The sequence below is a fragment of the Chiroxiphia lanceolata genome, chromosome 12 (genome assembly GCF_009829145.1).
Source record: "Chiroxiphia lanceolata isolate bChiLan1 chromosome 12, bChiLan1.pri, whole genome shotgun sequence".
NCBI lineage: Eukaryota > Metazoa > Chordata > Aves > Passeriformes > Pipridae > Chiroxiphia > Chiroxiphia lanceolata.
The window spans coordinates 2939639-2960213 of NC_045648.1; the positions used below are offsets into that span (position 1 = coordinate 2939639).

General features: G+C 40.1%; 1 protein-coding gene across 2 annotated transcripts; it reads right to left on the reverse strand.

Annotated features, from left to right (window-relative positions):
• Positions 1-90: 90 nt before the first annotated feature.
• On the reverse strand, positions 91-19807 carry CLPX (caseinolytic mitochondrial matrix peptidase chaperone subunit X). 2 transcript variants are annotated; one of them, XM_032700272.1, is made up of 14 exons: positions 19668-19807; positions 15985-16145; positions 14428-14545; positions 9749-9903; positions 8749-8908; positions 7503-7544; positions 6846-7022; positions 5505-5669; positions 5113-5201; positions 4405-4569; positions 3508-3807; positions 3282-3374; positions 2943-3049; positions 91-1966 (listed from the first exon to the last, which is right to left on the reverse strand). In XM_032700272.1, exons 1-14 carry the CDS (start codon positions 19732-19734, stop codon positions 1876-1878), a joined length of 1890 nt encoding a protein of 629 aa, XP_032556163.1. In that variant the 5' UTR covers positions 19735-19807; the 3' UTR covers positions 91-1875. The 2 variants fall into 2 exon arrangements, with proteins under 2 accessions (XP_032556163.1, XP_032556164.1); XM_032700273.1 differs by lacking the exon at positions 7503-7544 and having other exon boundaries at positions 19668-19797.
• Between the last annotated feature and the right edge of the window lie 768 nt (positions 19808-20575).

Here is a 20575-nt window from a genome sequence, read left to right on the forward strand (position 1 = left end):
TCTCGCTCCGCCTAATTAAAAAAATTAACCTTCAAAAACTACCCCTGAAACTTGAAATATGTGGGGATGGCGTAAGGGATGACAACTCTCTCGCTGCTTGAATATTCGCTTTTATTCAAACGCCAGAGGTGAAGTACAAACTGTAGTTACACGGTATTTTTGTTTTCCTTAAAAACAGTTCTTGGGTTACAGAATTCCAAACAACTTTCAAAACTAAGTTGTTGAACAGTTTCACCTAAAATGTCGTGGGTTGGTTTTTTTTGTTTGTTTGTTTTGTTTTGTTTTTTTTTTTCAATCTGTTTAAAAAAGGATTTGAGTTAAAGGATTCAGGATTAAAAGCTGTTACATTTTTTCACTCTACAAAAAGGAAAGTGAGGATGCAGTTACAGATAGTTCACCACAGATTCCCATTTTGGGGGGACTAAGCTTCTAGAAATATCCTCAAATCCAAATGCAGCTTTTTCTGAACCATTAGTGGGTCATTTAACCTAAAAAACACTGAAATCCTAAGGGAAGTATCTGTTGCACCTGGCTACAGCTGCATGTCACACTGCTGCTAGGGAAGAACGAGCAGTACGTAAAATTTACATGACAAAAATTAACGACAAAAATAGGGTCAATAGATTTTCGGTATCCTTTTCTGTCCTAAACCATTCACTAGACTGAAAAGAAGGATGAAAGTTTTATTTAAATCGTGTGAGTTAAAATTTTAGGGAAACTCAAGTCCATGTTATCACCAAAGGACAAAACAAAGTTGTAAGTGACAATTTTAATTCCTGAAACAAATCAAAAACATACAGGTCCTTTAGTGTTTTTACAAAGACTTTCCTAAAGGATTGAATTCATTTTGGTGGAGAACAGAAGAGGGAGAATCTCTTTGCTGTGAGACTAAAAATCAAAGACAAACCCACAAGATGCAATACTAGCATTTGAGAATATAACTTAAAAAGCACTGTATCCTGTGAACAATCACTACTGATTACAGCAAAAATATTATACATTTACTTTTCTCATCTCTTAACATTATAAGATAGGTTGGGCAAATAGCTGGCACCAAAAAATTGATGCATGATAGTTCCAATACGTTAAACAAAATGTACTATATTAGAACATTAATATTTAAAAATTTATGGCGACTTCTCGTCCAAATTCAGATGGTTTTACTGCTTGTTCCGAGGAACCTCGTTGACCCCTCTGGAGAATTAGCAAATTACTGACTTCACCTTCTCTCACAGTATCCAAGGTGACTAAAGCTTAACTCCCAATGGAGACGTGAACGGTATTATTGGATATTTAAATTACTGTAACAAACCAGTGTCACATTTTAGCAGAATCTCCCAGCAGTGTCATAAAGTGTGTCCCAGTTTTTCCAAAAGGGCTTCCTCCCCCACCAATGTAACAAGTCACTCCAGCACCCGTTGGGTTTCAAACACCAGCAGGAATCTAACACTGACCCAAACAAACCCCTGTGAGCCATACGAGGAGCTAAGATAGTTTACTCACCCTCTACTAATTATTAATTTTGATTTCCCATTTGTAGAGTAACATTATTGTAAAATCTAAGTATTGGCAGCACCTGCTCTGCTGGTTTAGTTTCTGCCAAGAGCAGTGCAGGTGCTGCTGTATTTGCTATACATTTTAATTGAACAAGTGTAATATACAATTCATATTTGAGCATTATGCCATCCCAGTCCACACTGTCCATCAAATCAAGGTGATGCTGCAGTAAGATACACGATCTGATTTAGCTGATAAAGTTCCTCATCACGTATCGTATCCAAGAGAGATCCAGTCCTTTAGGATCAGCCTGAATCCAGAGGCAATCATAAGGAAAGAACCCAGTGAGCTTTAAGCAGGTGAGCATTCTGACAGTGTTTAATGGTTTGCAGCATCTGCCTGTCGGGGCCAGCCTTCCTCCTCCACGCCAGAGTCGTATTCCTCCTCGGATGACTCTTTAGTGGGAGCCCTGGAATTAAAACAAATGATCAGATACATTAGAAATTGAGGGAAAAACAGTTTCCAGAGGTTCTGGAAAAAGTTCTGACCTTCTGATCTGGAAATGGTGCTGTGCACATTTACAGTACCACCAGTACACAGTCTCACTGAATTCAATTAACCTTCTGATTTTCAGTAAGCTGTTTGATTTAATCAATAAATTTAATACTTCTGGTCCTCTACAAAATCACTTAAAGCATCAGTGTAATACTTTCCACTCCCACCATGCTCTGAGACACCAGGTGTGCCGAGGCAAGCTTCAGCACAGACAGATGAGTACATGTACCTCAGAGGAGAAAGTCACTCAAAAAACATGGTCAGGGCTAGAAAGCAAGACAGAATTACTAGATTTGAGAACTGAAATCTAGGAACTAATTTTTTAACCTGACCCATTCTCTCTCAGCTCCATCCGCTCTTCACGAAAATTGTTTCCTTTTAATCCAGATTCGTCCAGTGCTTTCAGCATTCCATTCATCATTACCATAACATGATCTTTACAACATAAAATTGATTATTTTAACAAGCGTTCAGCAAATCAATAGATGTGCCTTTGTGGCTCTCCACTGCTGCAAGAGTAATGCAGAAAACTGCAGCAGCCTGGAGCTTGTAATCAAAAAAACACTTTGGTGGTAAAAACTAGGGGGAAGGAAACAGTTCCATTTCAGAAATGTCAGTACAGTCACAATTATAATTTACTGCTATTTCTACAGGTATACACACATAAAAGCCTTAAAGTAACTTCATATATGTTATTTTTAAATTTCTGTTTAAAAACTAAAGCATGACAAACCCAAGGTCCCTAGGACAGAATGGGCACTAATTCAGCTGTGGACAATATACAGAGCATTGGATCTTTTTTAGGTTGTGTGCATGGATTTGTGTTATCCCATCAGAATACCTGTCTAGTTGTATTACTGGTCTGTTGTGCTACTTCTGCCATGGTTTACCTAATGTATCCTGGCTCTTTTTTGCCTTCTACAACATCTTTGTCAACTTCCACACAAACGATGTCAGAATTGGGCACTTCAAACATGGGCTCCAGCAGCAGCTTTTCCTACAAAGAAAATAGAGGGAGAAATATTTCTGTACACCCTCTTCTACATAACAATGTGGTCAGCAAGTGATTTTCAGAGGTAAGGATTCTTCTTGGAAGAACTCTGAAAATCCAGTTTTAGAAAGACTTATTGTATCCACATAAGAGTTAGAGCTAAATGAAGTTTTGACTGAAAATTGGCACACAAATCCGGGGAGCTTAATTTACTCTATGTAAGACTTAATTTACTCACCATTATAGATCGAAGACCTCTGGCACCAGTTTTTCTGTCCAGGGCCAGTCTGGCTATAGCCTTCAGTGCATCCTCAGTTACATTTAATTCACACTACAAAGAGAAAAATGGTAAGTTCAGTTAATTATTTCATTTATAACTCGGTGTGTTGAGTGCAAGCATTACTGGAAACACCACTGTATTTATAAACATGAATACTGAAGAGTCATCAAATGAAGATTCCAACCTTATCCATGCTGAACAGAGCCTGGTACTGAGGGACCACAGCGTTCCGGGGCTCCGTGAGAATCCGTACGAGGGTCTTCTCATCCAGGCTGTGCAGAGGAACCACCACAGGCAAACGTCCCACAAATTCAGGAATCATGCCAAACTCTATGAGATCTCTGGCTTCCACATGGCGCAGCAGGCGATCCTTCTCCTCAATATCTTCCTGTGGATCCGACTCCCCACTGATGTTGGCAAGATCAGCCGCTGCTGCAGCCCTTCTGCCTTTCCCCATGTTAGATGGTGTCCCAAATCCTAGATACTGCAAAACAAACGTGGTTCTGCTACAGAACTGCAATAACTGAGTTTTCTTGATGTAAATAAATCACTTTCCACGTGTACTAAAAAATCTGCACTGACTGATGCCATTACATATTAATTCAAGCTCAAGAAATTACTTATAGTAAAATCAGACCCCTTGCACAGTTTCTTATAACACTGACCCTCAGTGAAGCATCAATACATGAGCCTAAAGAGCAAGTTTTTCTTAAAATAAAGAAGGTTAGTGATGTGTCCTGGTCAGTTTACAAATACCAGTGACACTTCATAAGTGAAGCAAATACAGGCAAATATGTTTATGTGAAAATCTACATTAATGTGAACAATGTTTCAGTCAAATTAGAAACAGGGTCCATATTCTTCCAGAAAGCTGCAGCCAGAACTCTGTCCCCAGACACCAATATATGAAAGAGTGAACTGCATGACTAGGTATTTTAAAATAATGACTGTTTTTAGCACCATTTGCTCAAACAAACAAATTCAGTGTGTCTACAAATACAGCAAGACCTTTAGAAGTCAGTACTGTGAACGGTAATTAAGATGATGATCTTTCAGCTCAGGTACAGCCTGATGCACTCACTTTTTCATTTTTCCTCCTGCTGATAATTCTGTCAAGACCATTAAAAGCACCAGAAGCTACAAAGAGGATGTTCGTAGTGTCCACTTGCACCGTTTCTCCACGGAGTTTACGAGAATTCTTTTCTGGAACATTTACTATTGTGCCTTCGAGTAATTTTAACAAGCCCTAAGAAGAAGAGAAGAAATAAGCAATGAAAAATTCCTCTCTGTAGAATCATGTAAGAGGGCACACAATGCTGTGCTTACTTTCACAGATGTATTTACATTTTTTTGCTCCCTTATGCCTTTACAGTAACAGTAAGTGTCTAAAGAAATGAGTTTTCCATATGAGAATCCCAGTCAAGGACAAAAATCTTTCTTTAATGTGACTCCTATTGTGACATTATGAGCTGCATGTAGTGATGAGTTGCTCTAAGAGTTTTGTTAAAATGAGAAATGTTATCTGATCTTGCCTACATTATGCAACTTGGCTGTCTGAATGCTGCCAAGATGTTTTTCAATTAAAGCATTTCAATGAAGCCACTCTCAGGTTGCTTTTATTTTCTTCAATGAACGAAGTCAAGAGGCAAGATGAGGGATTCAAAGGTGATAACTAAGGAACTGAGGAATTATGACTATAAATACCCATGCTGTTTGACATATGACAGGATATGTCCACTCCATGAGCTGTTCACTTATGAAGTAAAAATCACTCCAGGGAAGTATTTACCTGTTGAACACCTTCTCCTCCAACATCTCGTAACTGATGAATACCAGGGACGCTGCCAATCTTATCTACTTCATCCAGAAAGACAATTCCTGCAGTTACAGAGAATGGATTTAAGGAAGACCCCACTTTTTAATAGAAGCAAGAATTTACAGGGAATAACAGCAGCAGACTGTTCTTCTTCCCTACTGTAGACTGTAAAAACATGGGCATTTTGTCCAACTATGGACAAGGACAAAAGTACAAGATGGAATAAACCTGAGAAGAGCTCTAAGTCTGTCTGATTTAAAGTGTTAAAATTTAGGTACATGCAAGAGGAATATAAATTACCGAAATACTGGTGGTCTTAAAAGTTTTGAGCACTTAGGCAAAATTAACACACAGTAAAAGTTTACCCTGCTGGGCTTTTTCTACGTTGTAGTTGGCATCTTGCAGGAGTTTTGCAATGACAGATTCAATGTCTTCCCCAACATAGCCAGCCTGGGTCAAGGTAGTACAATCACAGATAGCAAAGGGTACATCCAGGCATTTAGCCAGAGTCTGAGCCAGCAAGGTTTTACCTGGTAAAATAAAAGCTGCATGTTACAACTGCCATTTATTTCTCAAGAGCACACAAACCCAAATATTTGCAGAGGGACTTCCAACAAGGGCATGTAGTGATAGGACAAGGGGGAATGGCTTTAAATAGAAAGAGGGTGGGTTTAGATGAGATATTAGGAAGAAACTCTTCCCTGTGAGGGTGGTGAGGCCCTGGCACAGGTTGCCCAGAGAAGCTGTGGCTGCCCCATTCTTGGAAGTGCTCAAGGCCAGGCTGGACGGGGCTTGGAGCACCCTGGGCTAGTGAAAGGTGCCCCTGCCCATGAGCATGGCATGCTCATAGAATGAGACAGGCTTTAAGGTCCCTTCCAACCCAAACCACTCTAGGATTTACCATAGGATCACCATTGCAATTATCAGACATTCTGAACAATGCCAGCATGTTCATATATTCACATAAGAATATTTTACAAGGGAGATGCTTTTCATAATCAGTGTTTTTTACATTGGCAAGCTGTATTTCTGATTTTAGTTGAACAGTGCACATTTAAGGCAGCTTGAAATGCATACAGTGTCACAAATAAAACGCCACACAATATAAAATCCAAAACACATGTACTTGCAGAGTTTAAAGATTAAATAAATCAGTAGTCCTTTGCAGACACTCAGGGTGCAGTGCAAAGTCCAATTGCTCCTGCTTTGAAGTTGGGAAGAAACAGAATTAAAATATTATTTAGTGAATGTTCTCCCAAACAGTCTGCAAAATGCCATCACTTCAGCACAAACACTCCCACTTCTTATGAACACAAAATATAATTTCTCTTTACAACCCCCTGCAGCTGATCTGTCCCAGAGGTGAAACAACTCTTTCTAACTGCAGCATCTCAGCTTGCCAGCAAAAGCAGAAAAACTATAAATGCATTTTATTCCAGCTTCGTCAAAGTGGCATCTTTTATTTGGTCAGTAAATATAGGCATTAAAAATAGAAAAAAAAAGAAAACCACACAACTACAGCTCCTTCCTTTTTAAGGCCACTTAGTTCAGTGTGTTAACATGGCACGAAAGCAGTGAAATCTCAGTTTGAAATTCACAGTTTAGTTTTTTTATACACCAAATTGCAATAATCACAGGAGATTTTGCTCCATTAAGAGCAAATTCCATGAAAAATGTGACACCTATAAAAACATGCAGCTGTGTACCTGATCCAGTTGGTCCAAGTAGCAAAATATTACTTTTTTCAAGTTTTATGTCATCGTTGGGTGAATCTAGTACTTCTCCTCCCCGTTTTTCCTGAGGTATCTGCTGGTTCATTTGTTGCTGCATTGATGCTCCCAAAGCATTCCCATGTGGACTGATTCCAGCAATCTGCAGCAGTTCTGAAGAGAACAATCACAGCACTGTTTGAGCACCAACAAGGTCTGTCATTACCTTAAATACACAATAACAGCTTGGTCTGTTCTGCAAATCTCTAATTTTCTATGTACAGAAGTTTACAGATAGGACTGCAACAGAAATATGGTGCAGTTATTACAAAAACATGAGTTCCAATCATGTTTTTGCACAGGTACATATGAAAAGAATTTCTAATGGTACAGTGGATTACCTAAAAATACTCCTCTATATTTAAAGACAAGACAAAATTTTCAATCCTTACAAATTAACTCATTTTAACTGTATTTTTTTTTATTTTTTTTTAACATATGAGAAGAAATAAACCCAAATTGTTGATCTCCACGATGAAAAAAGTACAAGAATTGGATTTTATCCAGCATTTCAAACTAGTCACTAGAGACTATTCTACAGTAACATCAAGAGGAGGTATTGCAGAGGAGGACACGAGGAGAGAGTTCACTTACTTGTAAATCTGTACTCATCCTCCCGTCTTCTGATTTCTAATTCTAAGAGAGAGGATGAAAACAGTAATAAAAAAAATAAGTTTATAAAGGCTTATAAATTCTCCACCTCTTGCCCTCTTCTGAATACATCTCATCACTGTCTATGAGTGTATTTCTAGCAAGAAATCCCCACATGAACTAGTTTTTATTGCTGTCAAAATTAACCCCAAAACCCAATTTGCATGTTTTTAAAATGACAGCAAGCTTTCTACTTCTTAAAACAGTAATGATCTGTTACCTCTGATTAGATTTTCACTTTAAAATCACCTATAGAAGGGAAAAAAATGCAATAATATAATTTTGTTTGAAAAGGCTTCCTTAAACTCTCCCATTTATATCTGAGTGTTACAATGTAAGGCTTTACATATTTCAAAGTACTATTTGTTATAAACATTCATTATCAGTCTCTCTGGGTATGCACCATGTTATCTCCCTGTGGAGGGTCAGGAACTTCCTGGTGCCAGGTACACAGTTGCTCTCCTAAAATCACCTGAACAGTGCTACTAATATTCCCTCCTCAGTTTAAAGTCTTATTTATGTAAATTTAAAGAAATAAAAGATTTCTGTTTGCCTAACATGGGGTTTTTTTGCAACACAGAACAAAACATCTTAAAAAAAAAAAAAACAAGGCACACTTTGAGTCAGAGATGGTAACTTAATCCTACTTCTAAAAATAAATTAGATCAACATAGCTACACACTTACTCAGTAGGAAAAGTACAGCCAAGAGTAACTCCATCTATACCTGCTAGATATGGAACAATACTATGGTGACCACTGGATGCTGCTGAGGTTAGAAATCTAAGTACTCATCAATTTACCTATGCAAAATATCACCTTCCTGACCTGCATTGTTGCTTGCAGCTTAAGCAGCAGATTTACTGCTAAGCAGTAAATGAGATTAGAAAGAAAAATTTAGGAGGCTCGCTTTAGAAAGTTAAAGGAGAATACCTAATAATATGTATCAAAGAAAAGGGCTAAACATTTAATATAGTAGGCAACACCCCAGGCACCATAAACCTTCTGGATTACCATTTAAATACATCACAGGAGTTCACAGTGAAAATTAAATTTAACAAAAATTCTTTTAGATCATTTCACTTACAGAACATCTAGTGTCAAGGTAAAACCTTTCTCAGATTTATTAAGTTAGGGTCCTTAAATGATAAGTTTTATTTGACCCGAAAAATACCAAACATCATACAAACCTCTTGGAGTTAAAGAAGTCTGCTTTTCAACTTCTGCTTGCTGCCTCAGGTTAGCTGGGATATTATTGTAGATCCTCTTGTAATGATTATACACAGCAACTGAAAGCACCTTCTTGGCAAAACACTGACCAACAACGTATTTGTCGAGGTAGTTGTAAATCTGAAAAATAACTCAATCTTAGCAACACTTCTAAATCACCTTGCAGAGAAACAAAAAAAAATAGTATATTGTGCCAAAGAGGGACTTTGATCTAAACCAACCATTACAGACCTGAGAAATAGAAACTCAATATCTAAAAAACCAAAATACATTCCTGTTGATAAGTTTACTTAAAAAACATAGCTCTTACACAATCACATTGTGTCTGCCAGTTCTGACCTAATAATACTGTGTAGACACAGTCATTTTCCTCTGAATTTGTAAGAGGAACAGAAATTTCAAGAATACTTAATTTCTTAAAAGGGGCCTATCAAGGAGCTTCAGAGACCATGACAGTCAACCAGGAACTGAGAAACAGCAAAAGCTGCCTCACTAATCAGGACAGGGAAACCAAATGACTTCAGATGGGTCATGGCCACAAGCTAAGCAGCCACAGCTCTCACCCAAAACCAGGCCAAATAAAAGGCTCTGCAACTACAGGAGGAAGCTGATAAAATAAGGATGCAGAACGTGAGGCTGTAGCAGGAAATCAAAGATACTCTGGTTGGTGAGGGATGAAGTTACTCTCAGGGTCCCAGGAGGAAATCAAGGTACTGGACTTCAGTCACAAGACAAAGGTAGAGGGAAACAAGCCCAAATACTTTTATTGGATCTACTTGTTCCCTTTATCAGTGCTCTGCTGGGTCACACAGCTCTCACAGGTTTAACCTTGAGCTAATCATCTTTATTGTTTGTTGCTCTGTCACAGCAGCCCTGTACACACCTGATGCGGGCTAAGTGAAGCATTCCACCCTGCTGGAATACAAGGGGACAAGAATCAAGAAGGAATTAAGAAGGTACCTTTTTCGGTGGGGGTGGTGGCTTCTGCTGGAATGCCAATTTCACAGCTTCTGCTGCTGACTCGGGCTCTTTGATGATGCTCTTTTTTGTGTCTGCCTCTGACAGTACAACAAAAAAGTGGTGACACTTCTCACACTTCACAAAACGGGTGGAAGCTGCAGAAAAAGTGAAACAAAATGGTGAGAGGAATTGTTTTGACAGCATTCACTGAACTGCCCGAGTTCGTCACACAGGACAGACACGTGTAAGACTGCACAGCCACTTCCCCTTCCTTCACCTTAGAAGATTTAAAAGCAATTACTGGCCTGTGAAATTTGACACAGAGGGAATACACTTTGCCCCAAAAAGTCACAACATAGACAGCAATCAAACAAGGGATTAAAAAGCAAAAATCTGTTTGATATTTCTCCAGTAGCACTACACTTGATAGGAAACTTTGCACCTCAGAGAGGCAAAATTAATGAGGGCTTTTTACAGAAATTGTTTCTAACTCTCAAACTAACAGAAAAAGAAACATTGTGGTTAGGGACAGACTAAGGTGAGGTGAAGCTAATTTAGAATATCAAAGACTGCTTTGGCAGCTCCTGGTCCTGCATCCCACTGGCTTTGGAACAGGCTCGAGTCACCCGAGCCCAGGACAGAGAGTGCAGTGGGGTCACACGAAGGGCTCCACAGAGGCAGCTGTGGTATGCAACAGACCCTCAGGGTTTGGATGTTTTGTAAGATCTCCTGCTTATTTATTTTTATTGACAACAGTGGAACAAATTTCTTTCAAATTCCAAAAGCTAAACCCTCCTACCGCTGACTTCCTGAACTATGACTCAAGAAATCAAGTTACCTGCAAAGAGTGCTTTCAAAAGCCTGGAAACTAGAACCTGCACTGCTTCTCTTTTACTTTGGAAAAGCAAAGTTGAAATAATAAAAATAGTCAGCAGAGAAGAATAATAAAATATATTTGCAATTCAGATTAGGCCCTTTCTAACCATATTACTGTGCTATTAAATGCAAATCACGTGCAGTGGCACTGGTTTAAAGTAAATATATTTGTAAATGCATTCAATTAAAAGCAAAGTAAATGTAGCAAAACAACCACATGAAACATTTCAATGTCCAAAGTTCTGAAATCATAAAAGGCTTTCAGAAAATGGCCTGAACACTGTAGCACCAGCCGATCACAATAACACCCTCTAGCAATAAACAAGCTGCTTATTTATAACTTGTCGTTGCCTTCACGGAGCTGCATCAGCAAAAGAGGAGTGGGTGGGGTTTTTCTTACTATTAATCCCACTTTATACCTGGATAAGCAGGGACAATGGATTATTTTAAGAATGAAGCACCTAATACTGTGACCATCACAGCTTTATCAATTCTAGTCCAAAGAAAATTTGTGTAACAGCCTGAAAGTTCTCCTGGCAACCTTCCAAATGATTTATCTGCCTGGATGGAGAACCACTTGCATGCAGCCACTCCTCTTACATAACTATTATTTAGCAACAATATTGCAGGAAAAAAACCCCAAACAACCCAGCCTTTCTCCCAGTGCTCACCCCAAACACCTCTGATATTCTTGATGGCTACAGAGCTACGAGGCTGTTGTGCTTCTTTATATAATGCTTTATTCAGGGTGGAATAGCCAGAGGAACGGTTGCTCCCTTTACAGACCCACAGGAATGGTTAAAAAGATAGAAAATAAAGAGCAGGCCACCATAACAGCACTGCTGTGCATCTTTAAAACATCGTCCACTAAAAAAAATTGAGTACACTTCTCAATTATTTCAAGCAGCACAAAGGAAGGTTATTATAAACTTGCTAATTTTCAGCAAGACCAATAGGGTCTGTAGGGAAACTGATGTGTGGGGTGCCTTGGGGAGGAGACTTTGTTATCAAACACATGAGACTGGGCAGTTTCTATCACCTACACAGCAGTCTGGGGAAAGAGCATCAATATGTGCTTTAACAGAACAAAAAAAAAAAATTGAGAAATTGGCTCTGAAATGTAAGGACACCAAGTTTAAGCACTGTTATCTCCCTAAATCTGGGCATCCAAAATTGCAGGCAACTTTGCTAATCTTAAATACTGCCACTTTTTATATTTTCTTTTAGCAAACACTTCAAAGCACAGCAAAGAACCTTCACATAAAATTACCTTCTTGTCATAAAGACGTCTGCAAATATTTACAGTGTGCTAAAATGCAAGTCAAGTGTTGTTTTCAAATCAGGCAACATTACCCCAGAGGCTGCATTTGCAGAGGGATTTCTAAAGTCTGTGTGAGCTGACCTTGCTGAAGAGAAAGGCTGGGTTTTTATAGCACAGGAAACCAAAACAATTGGAGGATTAATCTTAAACATACTGCTAGGGTTGAGATAATGGGCCACTATCAAACTGCTATAAGGTAAAAAATCATCAGGAAAATGAAAGCAGGGGAACTAATTCCCTACTGATGTACAGTGGCAGGGAAGTCTTGCTTTGGTGGATGGAGTCCTGATAGCATCAGGTGGAGACAGTAAAAGCAGCATCTAAATAAAGCTTCTTATGCCAATCAGCTTTTCTGCTATTGGATTTCACTCTACATCTGAGCTCACGTCTTATTTCACTGATCACAAACTCCTTACAGACTTTCACAACCCAAAACAATACAGGAACTGCTGAGAAAAAGAGGTCAAAGCAAAATGATTTTGTTGTTTGCATCACATTTTCCCTTCATTGTTAATCACTGGAAAACCACTGCCAAGCAATTCCCTGGGCAAGATTTGCAGATGCAAAGTGAAGCCCCATCAAAAACAACCTCCACTGGATGACCAGCCTGTCCCACTGCCACTCAATGGCAATTAAGTTGCTAATGAATGTGGCTTTTATTCAATATTTTGTCTCCCCACTTCTCTCAAAAACCTAATACTTATACTGAAACAAATGCTAATTGCATGTTTTCCTTTGGCTTTAGATATTTACTTAAGCCTCAGCAGGTTGGTAATTCAAACCAGAACTGAGCAAATTCATCATTTTTTCCTGACTAAGCAACATCAAAAGCTTATCCAAAAAAATCAAGTTACAGTATGTTTAATACAATCTGCAACCCAGTCATTTTGGGCAGAACAGGACAGATTTTTTTTTTCCTTATTCATTTCTGGTTTATTTTTTTTTCAAATAGGTTTTAAGATAATTAGAACTTAGCTCTTCTGTTTTCCAGCTGCTTTATACAGTTTGGCTGGGAAGTATTGTGCTCAAATTAACAGACTAAACCAGAAAGACACAGGTCCTGAGAAAACTTCACCATGAGTCACAGGAATTTTGGAGAAAAGTGGGTTTTCAGTCCCAAGCTCTTTACGGAACCTGTGCCATTCTGATGCTGCAGTTCAAATGAATTTTAGATTGTATATATCAGACCTTTTCTCCCATAATGTTAGTATGAATAAATCCTCTTCCTAAGAAAGTTTTAAGCATGCTTAAATATTCCCAGCAACACTGACAATATAATAAACCACATCTCTGCTTTCCAGGGATACACAGTGATCGTTCCAGGGCAATGCCTGAATGGTATTTCCAGATAAAAGCACGAACTCCAGCACCAAGGGCAACACACCAGGGAAGTGAGAGAGTTTCAAAATGACTCTGCCTGTTCATGAATCATAAGAAGGTAAACGAGCTTAAAAATCCTTCCACTGTTTCCAACCACGCCTAGTCCAGGGGGAGACCAGCATATTGAACAGCAGACAGGATCGTATTTCTAGTTCCATGGACTAGGCCCAGACTTTGCAGAGCACATTGTTGCCTATAGTTTCAAACAAACTAGGAAAACAACTTTGTTTCTGGGGGGGGGAAAAAAAAAGAAACTGAGGCCTGATCCTTTAAGATAAATAAATACATTGTTGTTATTACAGAATTGCCTTGTGATTCATGACTTTAGATCATTTTAAATGAGTAGCAGCAAATAACAGCACATCCCCTCATTGTTTTCAGCAGCTGTGATACGAACAACTGCTGAACACGTTTATGCTGACCTTGTCTTAAGCTTCTTAGTGCACAAGTCTGATTATGACTTGGTGCTTCCTCCTTGAGCCCCACCAACTAACAATGGGTGTTTGCTTTCTGACAACTGTTTTCTAAGCTGGTCTCAGCAGTGCTGAAATAAGGTGAAATGTCTTCCAAGCCTGACAGAACCTAAGGTATAACTGGCATTAATTTGGATTATACTTCCAAAAAAAGAGTAGCTATTGCTGCTGGAGAACAGGCATTTTGGATTTTCTAGTTGGCCTTCTGTTTGGAATGTACTATGGATCTGACTTTGCCATAGAAGACTGTTCTAGTAAGCCATCTGTCAGATACTAATTCCTCTGCTGGATAAGCACTTTGGTTATAGTACATGCAGGATTAAAGTTTTATTATTTAGGAAAGAAAGGACAGACATTACAAATAGATATATACAAGTATATATTTATAGAACAGACAGAGACAAGTACTAGTAGTTCAAATGGTATTGTTTATGCATAAAATGCAGCAAACTATTTTAGAACTGCACATCCACAGTTACAATCTGAATTCCACCGTAATATTCCCACACATCATAGGAATAACACAAATGTACCCACAGAGACAATAAATGATTACACCAACAGGGCCAAACCAAGCATAACAAGATTTCTGACATCATATAATTAGCTAGGATAAAACTTAGACTTACACACAAAGGTCTCCACGTGTGTGCACAAGTCACCACATTTCGGGCAGCGCAGCTGGTTCCCTCCTTTCCCAGAGTTTCCAGAGCTTGACTTTTTACTCCCACCCTCTCCAACAGATTTCTAAAAGAGATTTCCAGACAATTATCCCCAAAACAATGGAGCTGGTACAGCAGGCATTTCGCACAGTGCTTATGGAATCAAATAATCTGAATACTGCAATTGCTGAATGACGAAATAACTGTTGTCAGGATGGTTTAAAGGCTTTGAAAACTCAGAGGAACATGACATAAAACACCTTGAAGTGTGAACACATCTGAATTTCCCAGGTCTGCCAGTTTTGGATGCCCATGGAAAAGGTATCCCATACCTACATCAGAACTGCTTGACTGGCACTAGAACAATGACAAGGTAAACTGTGCCAAGAATGTTTTAATAGTGTATTTCAATGTTTTAATGCCAGAGAAGAAAACAAATCTTATTTAGAGAGTAATTTTATTATCTCAACTGTGTTGATTCTAGGAGTTTCTGAAGCCACAGCTCTTCTCACACCCTTGACAGGTGTAGCCATGTTACATCTGTGCTAAAACAAGCATCTCAGATTGCTTGGAAATACTGTACTTTTTACTTCTAAGGCAGAATCCTACTTGTCTTTCTGCATGTTACCCTGTTTAGTGGTGTTCAAGGTTATAATTTCTTAAAATCTATATCTGTTCTATGCATTCATACTTTGATTCTTGAAAGTTATTATATTTTAGGAAACAGCAAAGATCTCTCTTCCCTTTTCTAAGGCAGTTCCCCATTGTTTAAACCTTGCTTGCCTGCTTATTTCTCCTCACAACCCTTTGCAAGAAAAAAATACAATTAAAATTCTTTTATCTTCTTTATTTGGTTTTTGAATCTAAACCTTCAGAACACACCTGTGCCACCTGGACAATTCCTCAGGTATCACAACACACCATACTAAGGCAAAGTTATTGTCTGTGAACTCTCAAAATGTTATTTGCTGACTAAAGAGCAGTTTTATTCTCAGGTAATCATTTATCTGAAGAAGCTGTTTATTAACTGTAATTATAGAGAACAACTAGGATGAAAACAGACTATAATTGACTAACAAGAATAGAGCTCATGTCCTCACAGACTTGTCTTGCTTAACACAAATCCCAAATTGGTGCTAAAAAGACACAAACATTTTAAAATGTATTTGCTTTAAAAAGCCTACTTGGGAGTAGCAGGTTTTTGAAGGAGAATATTCAGATGGCTACTCTTTCCTGAGATCCTGAAACCCGTTGTGGATTTTTAACATCCTATAAAGTTTTCAAGTGTCTCTTTACACTGGGTAAAAAGATTTATAAAACTGGGAAAAGCGTTGTGGGACGTTTATAAGGTTTCTCTGCTAAAAAATTCACAACACAATTTATCTCTTCTTCACTGCCAGTTGTAGCATTTTGAAGGATTGGAAATGTCAAGAGCTGGCAAAAATGTCATGATAATTCTAAGTAAAAAATCAATTAAGGAACATTTTACATAAACTATTGAAAAACTCAGTTTGTGGAGGTTACCTTGTTTCCATCTCCAGAACCATCTTTGCTCGCACCATCCTTTGAAGCAAAATAAGCTGGTGTTTCTGAAAAGTTCCTAAGAGGAATTCTTTTTAGGGAACACGTTTCAAAAGTCCCAAGTTTTCCTAAAACAGGGATGCGCGTACGACCACACGTAATACCTGGAAAAGAAACGTAGAAATTAAACATTAAAAAAACCTCCAGTTCTAATCCCGATGCCACCCAATCCCAGAACGTATTTACATTAAATGCAGCTCAAAGGTTTTGGCAACACAACACTCACATTTCAATTATCCAAAATAAATCCTCTGCACCACCTTAATGTTCATCTCAATTAAAGCTGCCTGGATTGTCCAAAAATGACCCAAAAGTAATTTTAGGTCCTCTAACGTCCGACAATGGAGAGTCCCGCTGTGGCATGAAATAGGGAACATCCCAGTTATGAAACTGATCCTCAGAATGATAAACACGTCAACTCACAGCGTTTATTGTGAAATAATTCAACCCCTGAAGTCAGACAGAGACCTTTGAAGTGTCTCTTTATTATGCAAAAATTGCCAAAAGGGTGTCTCAGACTCAGTGAACGCATGTCTGGATTTGGCTTTTGCTTGGGAACTCTCCTAAAAACTCGTTTCCAGGAATCTGAGGCACCACTTGACATCAAACTGGTCCTGAGGAAAACTGAGAGGCCATGTCCTACTTGGCACAGGTAAATCCAGTGTAATCTTAACTTGGCTGAGATACCTTACAGCCAACACGAAAAAACAAAAACCTCATTGAGAAATGAGCCTTTTCCTCCTCTTGCAACACGGGCAGGATTGCATTTCATGGCTGTGACGTGAACCAACATATGTTGTGCTTGTGATTTCGACATCAACAACAGCCTGGAATCCATATCTCACCTCTCTCATTTAAAGAGGCAAATTTTCACTTGCTCTCTGGTTTTGATAAGGACTCTGTGCCTTACTGACAGCAGAGCTGTACAGCAACAACGATAATTACAGACCTGCTGATCATACATGGTTTTACTGTTACAGAGATGAGAGAATCCTATTGAAAACTCCAAAACTCTTCTAAAAAAAATAATAAAAAGAATGGCAAGAAGAGTACAGTTAATTTGCTCTGAAACAGGTAACAATGACAACAAAGAGGTGGAAACCTAGTTGGAAGAGGACACTTAAAAAAATTCACCTACTGTAAGAGGAAAATAAAGAAGACAACCTAAAGTTACCAGAAAAACTCTCACAGGCCTCTGAAAAGTCACAACCAAAACAGCAGCACCAAATGAGATTTGAAGCTGGTTTATTAACTTAGATGCTGCTTAAGATTCCTGAACCTGAGGAGGACTTGCAGCTATTTTTAAGGTGACTAAAAATGAATCTTTCAAAAATGTCTAATAGCATTTCTATAAATGTGAGGGAGGAACAACAATCAGTGTGCTTTCCCATCCTTAATTCCCCTTGCTGAGTGCCACTGCAACACATTCCAGATTACACAGGATAAACTATGAAAACATCACAGAAACTTAAAAATATTGGCTCTCTTCCCCAAGCAGTTGTGTCTTTCAACAGAGTCTGCAGAGAACTCCGAAGGCTCCCTGTGCCAAGTGCACTTGTCAGGAAAGAATAAGCTTTGGAGAGTGTTTACAATGCAAGAGCTGTTCTTGTCTTGGAGGCTTATTCCTCATAGATGGTTCCTTTAGTGAGAGTTGGTTTAGAAATCGAGAAAAGACTCCTTAAAATAAAACAACCACCACCACCTCACCTCTCCTGAACAAAACCTGAAGTCACCCAACTTTCCTGCAACACAGGGAGATTTGGCCTGTGGAGAAAGGATGAAGCACTAACACAGAAGCTCAAACAGCTTAAAGAGACCTGACTTTAATTCAGAGAGCTCCTGTGAGACAGAAAACGCACTGAGAACTGTATGAACTTTGAAGCCATGTCCAGTGTCAAGTGCTGAGCTGGGAAGGCTAAACCAGGGGGAAAAAAAAAAAATCATATTACTGCTCCGTCAGCTTGTGGCTGAAAAGCCACGTCCCTGTGTTTGTTGTGAGGTCTGAGTGGTGTTTTTTTGACAAAATATCATTGTGTAATTACAGAATGAAGCAGAAAGAAAATGATCACTGCTACTTTCTTGCATAAATAAGCCCAGAGGCAGATTTTCAGGAGAAATCAACATTCCAGCCTGGCAGCTTCCACTGAATGATCCAGATACTGATAAATATTCCAATGTGTAACAGCTGCCAACATTCACTCACACACCTGGCAGCGGCTCAGGTGGTTTTTTGGAGCAGTAAATTTAAAGGATGTGTCTCTAAAGTTGGAATCAATCCAGGGTGTTCGGATTAGTGCCTTAAGAAGTGACAGGAAGCTCCTTGACACCTTATTAACCTTTAAGTGATATTTGACGAAATAAATACTGACTTTTGGGCCAACTTTCAGATATCTTGGAAGAATCTATTGCTCAGGAAAGCAAGGGGGAGACTGTGACAGAAGTGAAGGCTCATCTGTCCCACACATTCTGAATACTCTCACGTTTGTACCAACCAGCAACAGCAAATAAAGTGCCTACGCCTAAAATCTTTCTGACACAATAAAGCACCTGGTAGAAGACACAATTCATTACAAGAAATGCACCAAAATAAAACTTACTTATTTTTAAACAACTTCCAAGGAAAGCTGATACATAAATAATTGCATTACTCTGTATCTGTGTTTTAGCTTCATCTGTTTTTTTGCACAACCCTCTTAAATCTTAGTTCTGACCAAAAAAAAAATGCAAATTTAAAAAAATATAATTCTGAAGCGAAACCTGAACATTACTTGCTTTAAAGTTTATTTTTTGGTGGGTTTACATAAGGACAGGCTGGGGTTGAAAGTACTGTTTTAACCTTCCAGCACAGGTGATGTCTTGAGATGTAAAGTCAACTACAACGAGTTAACCCACCCCTCAAAGGCAACAAATCATCTCTGACTCACCCAGGACATTGCCAAGGGTCCAATAATTCAAAATATTGACGCAAATGTGGCCACAGTTTTGGGGGGGATTGCCTTTCACCCAAAGCACCTCATGGTTTGTCAACTCTCAGTACCCACAAGAACACCAGGAATAGGACAAAAACAGTAAAAAAGCAACAGCCTCCCACCACTTCAACAGAAAAAGGACAAAACCAATAAAAAAGCAACATCCTCCCACCACTTCAGCTTCCAGCGAGTGGTCTGCACAGTCTCTCTTCTACAAAGTTGGAAATAAACAATTACTTTCTGCCCATCGAAACCAAGTTTTTATGAGAAACATTTCAAGTTCAGGCTGTAGAAAAGGTAGGCTTTTAACCGATTAAGCTAATTAAGCGATTTTAAGCTAATTAAATTCCTTTACTCGCACCGCGGGGTAACACACTCCACCCGACAGCTGCCGAGCATCACTTCTGTCGATACAAACTCTATTCTAGAACGCATTTTCCCACAGCGAGGGCAAACCCCCAGGAGCTTCGCATCGCACAACGCGGACATTTGCATCAGCAAACGATTAACAGGAGGGACTACGAGTCGCCCCGCGGTGCTGCCAGGGCGCGATAAGGGCAGCGGCGGGGCCGGGGCTGCCCCTCAGGGCCGCGGGGCCGGCGGGCCCGGGCTGGACGGGCGCGGCGCGGGCGGGTGGGGGCGGTGGGTGGCCGTTACCTCTGCGGGCGGAGGGCAGCGTGGAGCCGAGCAGGCGGGCGGCGGCGGCGCAGCTGTGGCAGGACATGGCGAGCGGCCGCGCTCCCCCCGCCGCCGACAAGGCCTCGCTGGCGGCGCCGCCCGCCCCGGTAACTCCCCCCACTCCCGCCTCCGTGACACGGCCTAGCGCGTCACCGCGGGACTGCAGCTCCCAGCGGCCATCGCGCGCCGCGGTGGCCCGCAGGCAGCCACCTGCCGCGCGAGGCATCATGGGAGATGTAGTCCAGGCAATGAATGGGCGCGGGCGCGCCGCAGGGCATCATGGGAGATGTAGTCTGCGAGCGACTGCCTCGGTCTGCCCGTGGCTCCCTCTATCGCCCCAAAACACCCATTATTTCAGGTGATTCCTGGCTTTTATTCTTCTTCCTGTACACTACATGAGAGGAGTATTTCCCTTGGACCACAGAAGGAATTTTTTAAAAAGCCTTTCGTGGAAATATCAAGCTGAGACGGAGAGTGGAAAACTTCAGGCAAAACGAAGCGATTTTAAGAGTGGGTAGAAAATGATGCACCGTGTCGTGGGGTGATCTTCAAGCAGGGTATACAAATACATATAAATATATATTGTCTAATGAAGCGCATCCTTTGGGCACGTCTCACAGAGAGGGCACCTTTAACAGCAGGTCACTATAGGTCTGTTTCAGCTCACCTGTTTATCACATACCAATTAAACGGAGCTAATTGACCCCCGCCCGGTCATTAAGAGGAATGACTCAGTATCACCTGTCAGAGAACAGGTTGCCCGGAGAAGCCGTGGCTGCCCCGTCCCTGGGAGCGTCCAAGGCCAAGTCGGAGCAACCTGGGATAGTGTCAGGCGCCCCTGGGGGCGGAATGATTAAGTTTTACAGCCCCCTCCCCAACCCAACACT